Genomic DNA, 11,745 nt, shown 5'->3' on the forward strand with positions numbered 1-11,745 from the left:
AATAATAGTCTTAATTGTTTCGTATTTGTTATCACTTAGTAAGATTAAATAAATTAATAAACGACCTTGATTGCTACTTGTACCCCCACATAGATTGCATGAGATACGGCCGGGACCCACACTTGTGGACCTCGAGGGATGCCTAACACCTTCCCCTCGAGGTAATTTGAACTCTTACCCTAATCTCTGGCCCTTTGACTTTAGTTAGACTTAGTTAGGTTAGATAGGTGCCCTAACGCGCCTTAATTCGTTAGGTGGCGACTCCAAAAAACTCGAAATCCCAAAAGAGTTGTTAGGTCGCGCACAAAACCCGTTTTCCGCGAAAATGGGGCGCGACAGTCGTGATCCACCGTTTCAAAACACTTCAACTCTTGAGAATTTGATACAGGGAACGATTCTCTGAACGTCGTGACGGAAGTGCAGGACGGACCGTCGTAGGTACGACAGGCCGTCACAGACTCCTTAAGGAAATTAAGTCTCTGACGAACCTGCATGACGGACCGTCGCAGGCGCGACGGGCCGTTACAGGTTGCGTAATCCCAGTTGAAGTCGGAATTCTGGTTAAGTTTTAAAGGGGCGTTTTGGACTATTCCTGATATAATTATATATTTCGGGGGTCTATATTAATAACTCAATTTCTTGGGGGAAAAAAGAGGTAACCTTAAGTTAATTAGTGAGCTATTATTGTCATCTTTTATTCTTAATTATATACTAATTAGGGTAAAAGAAAGAGGGTTTGAATAAAGAAAATAGAAAGAACAAGAGAAAGAGAGAGAAGGGAATCGATAGAGAGAGGGACGATCGAGAAGGGAAAAAACACAAAGCTTTGGGAAAATTTGCTTGCTTGATCACGAATCTTCGGTGGAGGTAGGTTATGGTTTTCATGCTTTCATAGTAAACTCTTAATAGAGAATGATATGTATAGGTAGTATTGTAAACCCTGTTATGTGCTTAATTGTATGCATGCATGAACGTGATTATATAATTGTGATTATATTAAGCATGATGAAGTTATTGAATCCCAAATCTTGATAAAAACCTAATCTATTTTTAATGATGATGCCTTGGTAAGGGAGAAGGCTTGATGAACTAAAGTAATGAGATTGATGATGCCTTGGTAAGAAAGAAGGCTTGATGAATTGATGGAAGGAGATTAGGGGATCGGGTGTCACGAACCGACACATAGTATTAGGGGATCGGGTGTCACAAACCGACACGTAGAATTAGGGGATCGGGTGTCACGAACCGACACGTAGTATTAGGGGATCGGGTGTCACGAACCGACACGTAGTATTAGGGGATCGGGTGTCACGAACCGACACGTAGATTTAGGAGATCGGGTGTCACGAACCGACACGTAGATTTAGGGGATCGGGTGTCACGAACCGACACGTAGATTTAGGGGATCGGGTGTCACGAACCGACACGTAGATTTAGGGGATCGGGTGTCACGAACCGACACGTAGATTTAGGGGATCGGAGTGTCACGTACCGACACAAGAGGATTAATGAATATGAGGGAGCGGAGTGTCACGTACCGACACAAGAGAAATAAAGATAATGAATCTTGAAAGATGTTAATATACTCAATCGAATGAACATAATTCCCAAACGAGTATGGTATGGAGGCTTGAGTCCTCATGTGTGAACTTGACGGTAATTGTTAATGATATAGTATTTGTTGTTGCTACATGTTGAGTATCATAGTTGATTTTATGATATTACTTGGTATATATTGATTTCTATTTTGAGTTGGCCGATGATATCTACTCAGTACCCGTGTTTTGTACTGACCCCTACTTTTATGTTTTCTTCTTGTTTATTTGTGGAGTGCAGCAAACGTGCCATCGTCTTCAACTCAACAGTAATTCAAGCCAGTCTTACTACATCAGAAATTCAGGGTGAGCTAATGCTTCTAGCTTGGACTGGATCTTCCTCTTCATGTCTTGATGCCTTGAAGTTCCGGCATGGACTAGCTTTTATGTATTTTTAGCTTCTTAGAAACTCTTAGATTTAGTAGTTTGAAGTAGATGTTCTTGTGGTGATGACTTCCAAATTTTGGGAAATAATAGTTATTGAATTGGTTTTTATTAATGAGTTTAAGTCTTCCACATTACTTTCTGTTGATATTATATTGAAATGTTAAGGTTTAGATTGGTTGGTTCGCTCACATAGGAGGGTAAGTGTGGGTGCCAATCGCGGCCCGGATTTGGATCGTGACACCTCTCCTTAATTAAATAGTTTGTTGGGTATGATTTTGATTTGACATATATGTTAGTTGTTTGTCTTATAATCTCATGACCAAACAACTAAAACTCATGAGTCTTTTTTAAAAGATATTCGAAGTTTATTATTTATCAATAGCAATTAATATTTTATTGTGTATAAATTATAATTTTTCAATTAAGATTATTTATTTCCTTCACCATTTCTTTTTGTTATTGATATTTTGTCGGTTTGTATTTCTATTTTTTTTGTTGGTAAAGTGTATATATTTTTTACATAAGATTTATTCTCAAAATATTGTGTGTGTGGCGCGCGTGAATGCAAGCATACATGCATGTGTGCATGCGTGCGTGTGCGTGTGCGTGTGCGTTTTGAATTTGACCATTGATTTTTTTAAAAAAAAAAAACTCCTCAATATAAATTTCTATTGGTTGAACTCCAAAGTGATATCAATAGTTATATTTTAAATCGACTAACGATAGAATTATGATTCGAAACTTTTTAAACGAAAGATAAAATTACTCTAAGTAAAATAGATATATGTTTGATCCTTTTTCCATTTCCTTACAAAGTTAACAAAATAACTCCACTTTCAATCGATACAAAAAAATTTCAAATATAATTCATAAAATCAAAATATTTTCACTCAAATGGTAATCATTAAGTTTTTGAGGGTTTGCTCTATTCTAGACCTTGTATATATAAAAAAAATATAACTTTTTTTAACCCAATTTTTTTTTTTGGTTTAAAAGAAATTCCTCTTACTAATTTATTATAAAAAATATGAAAGAAGAAATAATTTTGTCAATTACATAATAAAATATTATATATATCTAAAGAGTAAATGCATGGTTGATATATTGGATTCACACACAACTAAATAAATTAAAAAGCAGAATAATTAGGAGCAATATATCAATATAAAAAAATACATGTAATTATAACACATTGTTTATGTGTTCTATATACTGATAAAAAACTCATAAATAAGAACATGTCATTAAGGGACCATAGCAATTTTACGTTTGGTATCATCTCTTTTTTTTAGTTTTTTCTTTATGTTTCCTTCTTTCCATCGCAATAAAAATATAAAAAAATTAGCAGTGAAATTATTATTATAAATATTTCTTATGATAATTTATCGTTAGATAAAATAATTGTTATGAGATATCAAATACGTTCGCCGTCTCAAGTGAAATTTAGCTATTTGAAATGCAAATCATGGAAATTTTAGTTATACTGACATGAAAAAAATTGCATTATATAATAATCTTTTTAACATTATAAAAAGGCTAGGAGAAGTAATAAACTATACATTATATTTGTTAGATTTTTAATAGACATGATTTTTAGTAAATAAGTACACTTATTTTGAAGAAAAAAAATTATACAATTGAATATCTACGAGCGAAAATCATAAACGTAAACAACACGTGTAAATACACGTATGGTTGAAAGGTCTAATAATTAGAAACAATATATCAATATCAAGTACCAATAATTATCAATCATGTTTTTGTATGTTCTATATATATATATTGACAAAATGACTAGTGAATAAAATCATTTTCTAGGGACCATAGTTTTTTTTATATATATGAAATAGCCCTTTCTTTTCTCCTTTTGTTTTTCTATTTTTAAGCATCAACTTGATAAATAATGAGAATTGTCAGTGTTGTAAAAAAATAAGAATGATTTTGTTTATTATATGTTTAATGAAAAATAATATTTTCAAACTATCATATATGATATACTAATGCCCTATGATATACTTTAAGCCTTTAAGGTTTATATATCTCTTATCATTTTTTAAAATTAACAGATGGACACGTGATTTCGTTTTGATAATTTACCGATTTTATTCAAATTTTTACCTAAAATTAAATTCAATGGATTTATCATAAATTTTATATTTATTTTGAAATTCATTAAATATATATGTTCAAATTGAAATTTTAAACTCATATATTATTATTATTTGAATCCATTATCGTAAATTTAAAATCATAATATTTAACTCCTAAATTCGTCTCAATTTACTTACAAAATAATTCATCAATAAAAACAATCCATAGCTAGGCAGTGTTTCTTGGCTAAGGCAGTGTTTGTATATTATTGTATAACATTTTATTCCTTCATTTCTTGGCTAAGGCAGTGTTTTATATATATGCCAAAGGCATTGAGAAAGAAGTATATAAAATTTTAAAAATATTGAATTTGAGTCTTGGATATAAAAATGTTTTTCTCTCTCTATATATTAAATTGAATTTCAAAGAGGAGATCAAATATTGAATAAGAAACTAAAAAACATAAACAAAAATAATGATACGCAATTGAGAAGAATATTGTTGGAGTTTTGCTCTAATTTATGTAATCTTATTTGAAGTGTATTTTTTCCAAAAAGAAAAATTAAATCATAAATGTTTTTTACTTTTCTTGAAAGAAAAATATCATATTTTTTCAGATTTGATTTATTCTTTCCTTAAAGGAAAAGTTTGGAGATCTAGAAATTGAATATCTCTATTCTCATAGCAGAACACAAAAACTTATACAATGTAGACGTTTAAAAGTTTAGTTTATAGAGAGATGTATTTTCTCAATAATTTATAATATTTTTCTTTTATATTATTTTTTATATAATATATATTATGTTTTTTGTATAAGTTTTTATCGTCTGATTTATCGTCCATATAATTTATAATCATAAACTTCTACATGACACCCTAATCAACCGATAACCCAAACATATACATAGTCAAGCTAGCCTTGTGATAAAATAAAGAAGCCAAATTACCAATAAATTAATTAAATTTGTTTTGTTTCCCTCTTTATTTTGAGATAATTTTATTGATATTTTTGATGAAAGAAGTATCTCTTTTAAAATTTTCAACTGCTCTAAATGGACAATCCTTCGTTTAAATCCAAAAGTTCATAAAATTATTCCCCTTTTAAAACATAATAATTAAAAGAATTATATTTTCAATTTCTGTGGAGGAAAGTGATCTCCTAAATTCACTTACAATTTAAATTTTCTTAAAAAATTGAATCCAACATGCATTTTATATATTTATAGATCTTCTACATTATTTCATAACAATCTCTTCTAAATTAAATTAAAAAACCTAAATAATTAAAAAAAATTATAAACGATTTTAATATCAGATCTCCCGTTTCATCCTTATCCAATTCATAATATATCGATTAGTGGTATCAGTGTATATGATGTGTCCCCTACACTCTATACGTAAATTCAATTTTCACTGTCCTCCTTCACTTCTCATATATAATTTAAGAAAAATATCAAAACATAATTATTTTTTCTTTTATCTTCAAATTATTAAACGTGTGGTTGTTAGGCATCACTCATATGTAGTACCTCACTTCAATGAAGGCAACCTCTGCCTATAAATTTATGTGATACACTCATAAAAAATCACTCAATTCCTTCTACTCTTTACATTACAACTAAAAGAAAATGGAGTCAAAGTTTGCTCACATTATTGTTTTCTTTCTTCTTGCAACTTGTTAGTTCCCCCCTATCTATCTATCTATCTATCAATAGTATTATTAGAGCTGTAAAGAATTTATATTTTCTTTTGCGATATGGGGCTTGAGTGTGGAAGGAGGGGGAGGGGACTTTCACAAAAGATTTACTTTATATTATATATACATAAGAAATAGTTTGATCTTGTAAATATAATGTGACTAACTGACAAAGTAGGTTCGAAAGAGTGACTTGTTGAAATTGCATTATTTAATGAAAATGTTGACTCTCTTAATGAAATGTATATATTGACTTTTAATTTTTAGTGAAAATGTTGGCTTTGCTTGTGCCAGAGATTTTTAGGCATCATAATTTTCTGATAATCTAACTTGAAATAAGAAATATACTAATTGCTATTGAAATATTTTTTTTTACAGCCTTTGAAACTCTCATGGCACGAAAAGAAATTGATAGACTAGAAGTCACAGAACTTCTAAAGGAATTTGAATCCGACTTGATGTGCAAAGGTAAAGTTCTTTTAAAGGAATTTTCTTTTTTTAACTTCTCAAAAAGCAGTTTTTTCTACTATTAAAAACACTTATTTTTTTTCTTAAATTCTTGATAAAACACTTCAATTCTCTAAAATATACTCTTTTTTTTAAAGAAAAATAAGAACACATTATTGACTTTTTAAATATTTGGCCAAACAAGATATATATTATTTAATTCTTGAAAAATTTATTAATTCAATTGGTTAATTACCTAAAATATTACATTATTGATAACGATTCAATTCTCCACCTTAAAATCTCTTTCGCTATATTCATTTTTTTAAAAGTAAACATCATGATTCAACTCGATATATGCTATTATTATAACACTTACAGATTAATCAATTATGTGTATATGTAGGAAAATTAAGTTGGCCAGAACTTATTGGTGTACCAGCACAATATGCTAAGGGAATAATTCAGAAGGAAAATCCATTCGTAACTGATGTTCAAATAGTATTGAATGGTTCTCCAGTCACAGCTGATTTTAGGTGTTTTCGAGTTCGTATTGTTGTAAACATTTTAAATGTTGCTGTATCAATTCCAGTGGTTGGTTAATTAATGAATTATTATTGAAGTAATTAAGCAGCCACATGTCAAAAAATAATAAGTAGGGTTCATGTTTGTTCATTATAATGTCTCCATGTACTCTTACTATACGTAATGGAATAAATTAGTGTGGCTTTATTAAATCCTTTTACATATTTTGCATTACTTTGTTCGTATGATGTTAGTTGTTTGTCTTAATTGAACAAGTTCATGAAGTCTTTCTTCAGAGATATTGGAAGTTTATTATTTATCGATAACAACTAATATATTATCGTGTATATAAATTATAATTTTTCAATTAAGAGTATTTGTTAGGCGTTATTCCTTCACTATTGTTATTTTGTCAGTTTGTATTTGTTTTTTCTTGTTGATAACGTGTATATTTTCAGATAAAATTTATTCTTATAATATTGTGTTTTCATAAATTCAAAAATCAATCGCTCTGGATCTCTAATTAATGTGTGGTAGCTAGGATTTGAATTATAATTATCAAGCTAGTCCACCCTCTCTCTCCCCACCCCAAAAATTAATAATAAAACGTGACAGTATGTTATACTTTCTTTGAAACAAATTAAGAAGGTTGAGAGATCAATAGCAAATAAAAACATTATTATACGTGTGAAAAGATAAATATGTATTCATTTTTAATTGAAAATTTTGAATTTGAACATTATTTTTTTAAAAAAAAAGCTCCTCAGTATAAACTTCTATTGATTCAACTCCAAATCGATATTAAATACCGAAATAAAAATACGAAATATAACTAGCCTTGTTTTTAGAAAATATAGAAGTCAAATTACCAATAAATCAAGAAGTTTTTTTGGTTTCCCCATATTTTGAGGCAATTTTATTGATTTTCTTTTTTAAAATGAAAGAAGTTTTTCAATTTTTTAGAATTTTTAACTATTTCTTCCGTTCATTTTTACTTGCCACTTATTTTTAAAATAATTTTTTATTTTTATTTGTTATTTTTGACATATGAAAAAAATATATTTTTTATTGTATTTTACCTTCCGCGTTAAATATTTTTTTCAAATGATTTTTCAAGACATCATTTTAAAGTTTGATTAAATACCTTTATCAATAATTATTTTTTTAATGACTGTGACAAGTCAAAATATGACAATTAAAAATGAACAAAGGAAATACTTTAAACAAATTTTACTTCATTTCAATCCACAAGTTTATTTGAAAGACAATAAAAAAACCCAGCGTAACAATTTCCTAAGCCTTCTTTTTTGGGGTGAAGAAGATTTTTTTTCATTAACCATAATCAAGATCTTCTATGTTATCTTTTTACTAGTCTCCCATTACAAAAACCATAAATTAAACTAAAAAAATATTTATAAATGACTATAAAATTAGTTCTCCCATTTCATTTTTCGAATTCATAATTTACAAAATAGTAGTATCAATCGATAGTGGATGTCCCCACATACTAAGTTTGAATTCAATTTTTCGTGTCCTTCTTCACATTATGTGTATTAAACAAATAAAAATTATATAGTTTTGTCCTAATTAGTGACTTTAAGGTAAAGAACATTTTATTCCTTATCTACAAATTGTCAAACGTGTATCCATGAAGAAAATCGATGTCATTTGATGTATTCATCATTCATAAATGTAATGACTCGTGATGTTAATTTTGATAATTTTCGTAAAGTTATAGTATTACTCTCTTGATATTTGTCCCGAGTAATTTTATGATCAATCAATAAAGTTGATTTGAGAATTTTAAACTATTCAATAACCATCTTTATTTGATTGATGAGTATATATTAAAAAAATAATTATTTATTTAGTTGAGGTTTAATAGGCCAAAGTCCAAATATTAAATTAATACCCTAAGGGCCATGTGTCAAAAGAAGGTTAGTGGAGTTTAACACTTTCAAAAAAAGAAGAAAAAAAAGGAGGAGCGGTTGTGCTGCATCACTAAGTTAATCACGACAATATAGGTTATATCAATTTTTTTAATGTTGTTTACCCAAATTTGTTGTTGATTGGTGATACCATTAGCATTAATATTATATGAATTGATTAGGTGGATTGTGATTAATGGCTGAAAGTTGAAGCAATCAAATTGTATGTGGCCAATGATGAGGCAATGGTAACTAATGTTTGTCTCATCAAGAATATAATATGGTAATAAGTGAATAAGTGAATTCAAGGGAGATTGTGGGTGCAAATGGTTTTGGCTTAGTTCGAGGGTTCTGGAAATCTCTATGTAATTGATTTTTGAATTTTTCTTATAGTTTTCATATTAAGATTCAAGTTTGATATACTAATATATGTAATTTAATATCGAGTGTACTATATTATAACAAAGTTATTAGGGTTGTAGTGTTTGAAGAAATTATAATTTAATTATGTAGACTTGAAATTTGAAAAATATGAGAATTGACAAGTTAATGGTCATCCAGACTTAGAAACTTAATTATAAATTTGGGTAAGCTTTTGGGTCTAAGCTAAACCTATATAACATGAGTGTTGTTAGTGTCAAAATTTTATTGCGACTATGTACTTGAGTAGATTGCATTGGTTATGAAGCTCAACGAAAGGGGAAAACTCAAGTCTAGGAGTGATTGTTCGTTTGTTTGAGGCAAGTGGATTTCTCAACCTATGTTAAGTGTATGAAATATGTGTTTTTCCTTGTGGTATATGTTTAGGACTAATGAGACTTGGTGATGAGTTGACTTGTCGACATTGATTAATTCTAATGATGAAAAAATGGTAACAAAAGGCATTGTGATTAATTGTTTATGTGTGATGTGTTGAGAAAAGGTTTGAAGGCTTGTTGAATCATTGTTGATTGGATATCATATTTGTGTTTTCATGAATTGTGTAATGTTATGAAAATGGTCACTCTCCTCATTTATGTGAACATGTCATTTGCAATGTTCTAAGACATAGTTGTGATAAGTGTTATGTGAGATGCAAAAGAATAAAAAATTAAAGAGGATGTACCATTTTGAAGGTCATATTTCGCGTTGCGATGGATACTATATTTCGAGTGACATATGGTGCGCCGTGATGGTCACTATTATTGAGGATCGTATCACACACCGCGATACATGCATGGACAGATGTGTTCCCCATGGGTCCCGGACTGAGAAACAGCGGATGTGTATCATTTGGTCAAACATGCATCACTATACTTAACATTGCATTGCACTTCTTTATTATTGGTGAACTTGATCTTGTGTGTTGTTGATCTTGTGAGTGCCTTTCTGTGGAACTTGTGAGTGATGAATATTGAGCCTGTTGTTGAAAATATGCAATTGTTAGAGTGTTGTTATGGAGGATATGAAACTGTTTGAGTGTTATTCTTGAAGATATGCAATTGTAAGAGTGTCGTTAAGGATATGAAATTGTTAGAGTATTGTTGTTCAGGATATGAAATTGTTAAGAGTGTTGTTGTTGAGCTATATACTTTGTAAATTGTGAATTGTTAGGTTGGGTTGATTTTTATGCAAGTTGTAGTTGTGGAGGTTTGGTTAGGGTAGTAAGGAGTACCCGTATTTTATTTTCTTAGCTTGTGTTTAGGAGTTTACTTGCTGAGTGCCGTGTGGTTTGGTACTCACCCCTTGCTTCTACAATTTTTTGTAGGTTACTAGTCTCGAACTTTGTGATATATTCTCTTCTTTTCTGAGGCTTCTTGTAGATTTATGAGGTAGTTGTTTGTCATCTCAGCAGACCTTCTTACTCTTGTTTATGATCTTGTTCTATTCTAGAAACAACGCCATATGAGACTTGTAATTTTCTTTAGCTTTAATTACAATATTTTAAAGGCTTGTACGCGTGACAACTAGGTCTTGGGGAACATTTAAGTGTTATGAATATCCGCATTAATATAAAGTATGAGACTCTTAATTATAGTTTATTTTCTACACTTTATTGGGATGATTGAGTATTAGGCTGGCTCATTTTGGTGGAAAAAAAAAGGAATTCCATCACGTCTATTTTTGAATCGTGACAAGAAATTATTCCAATATATCAACCAGTTTAGATGAACAAATAAAGTAAATTGAGAAATTAAACGTTGATTTAGTTGTATTTTTTCGAAAAGTAGAATAAAATGTCCAAAAGGTAATTGGGGTTGTTAGTCAATAATTGCATATTTGAATTGTTTGAAATGATTTAGCAATAGAGTTATTAGTCTAAAACTTTCTAAAGTAAAAGATAAAATTACTCTATATAAATAGAGATATATTTGATTCTTTTTTCATTTCTTTACAAAAGATGATAAAATAAGTCCACTTTCGATCGGTATCAAAAGATTCGAATATAGTTCATAAAATCAAAATATTTTTCACTCAAATGGTGATCATTAATTTTTTTTAAACCTAAATTCCTCTTTTTTTTTGTTTTTTTTTTTGGTTTTGGTTTAAAAGAAATTCCTACTACCAATTTATTATAAAAATATAAAAGAAGAAATAATTTTGTCAATTACGTAATAAAATATCAGAGATTATCTTAAGAGTAAAAGCATGATTGGTATATTGAATTCACACGCAACTAAGTAAATTGAAAGGCAGAATAATTAAGAGGATATATCGATATATAAAATACAAATAGTTATAACACATTCTTTATGTGTTTTATATACTGACAAAATAACTCACGAATAAGAACAAGTCATTAGGGCACAATAGTAATTTCACGTTTCGTATCATCTCTATTTTTTTAATTTTTTCTTTTATGTTTCCTTCCTTCCATAGCTCATAATAAATATTTCTTATGATAATTTGTTATTATAAAATAATTTTTATAAGATATCAAATACGCGTTCTGTCTCAAATGAAATTTAGCTATTTAAAATGCAAATTATGAAACGTTACTTATATTGACATAAGAAGAATTGAATTATATAATACTTTTTTTTAATATTAACAAAAGGCTAGGGGAAGTAATAATAAACTACACATTGTATTTATT

The 11,745-nt window shown here is 29.1% G+C and overlaps 1 protein-coding gene across 1 annotated transcript; it reads left to right on the plus strand.

The window, feature by feature from the left end:
- The first annotated feature begins 5,592 nt into the window (after window positions 1-5,592).
- LOC101248138 (wound-induced proteinase inhibitor 1) lies at window positions 5,593-6,953 on the plus strand. Its single transcript, XM_004247610.5, has 3 exons — window positions 5,593-5,750; window positions 6,148-6,237; window positions 6,623-6,953. Exons 1-3 carry the CDS (start codon window positions 5,702-5,704, stop codon window positions 6,817-6,819), a joined length of 336 nt encoding a protein of 111 aa, XP_004247658.1. The 5' UTR covers window positions 5,593-5,701; the 3' UTR covers window positions 6,820-6,953.
- Window positions 6,954-11,745: the final 4,792 nt, after the last annotated feature.

This window comes from Solanum lycopersicum, chromosome 9 (assembly GCF_036512215.1).
Source record: "Solanum lycopersicum chromosome 9, SLM_r2.1".
Lineage (NCBI taxonomy): Eukaryota > Viridiplantae > Streptophyta > Magnoliopsida > Solanales > Solanaceae > Solanum > Solanum lycopersicum.

What these genes read in the sequence shown, in the direction of transcription:
- LOC101248138 (XM_004247610.5), top strand. Translation starts at nt 5,702, where the DNA reads ATGGAGTCAAAGTTTGCTCACATTATTGTTTTCTTTCTTCTTGCAACT. An exon ending in TTTCTTTCTTCTTGCAACTT is followed by an intron (nt 5,751 to 6,147) that starts GTTAGTTCCCCC and finishes TTTTTTTTACAG; the next exon opens with CCTTTGAAACTCTCATGGCA. An exon ending in ATCCGACTTGATGTGCAAAG is followed by an intron (nt 6,238 to 6,622) that starts GTAAAGTTCTTT and finishes GTGTATATGTAG; the next exon opens with GAAAATTAAGTTGGCCAGAA.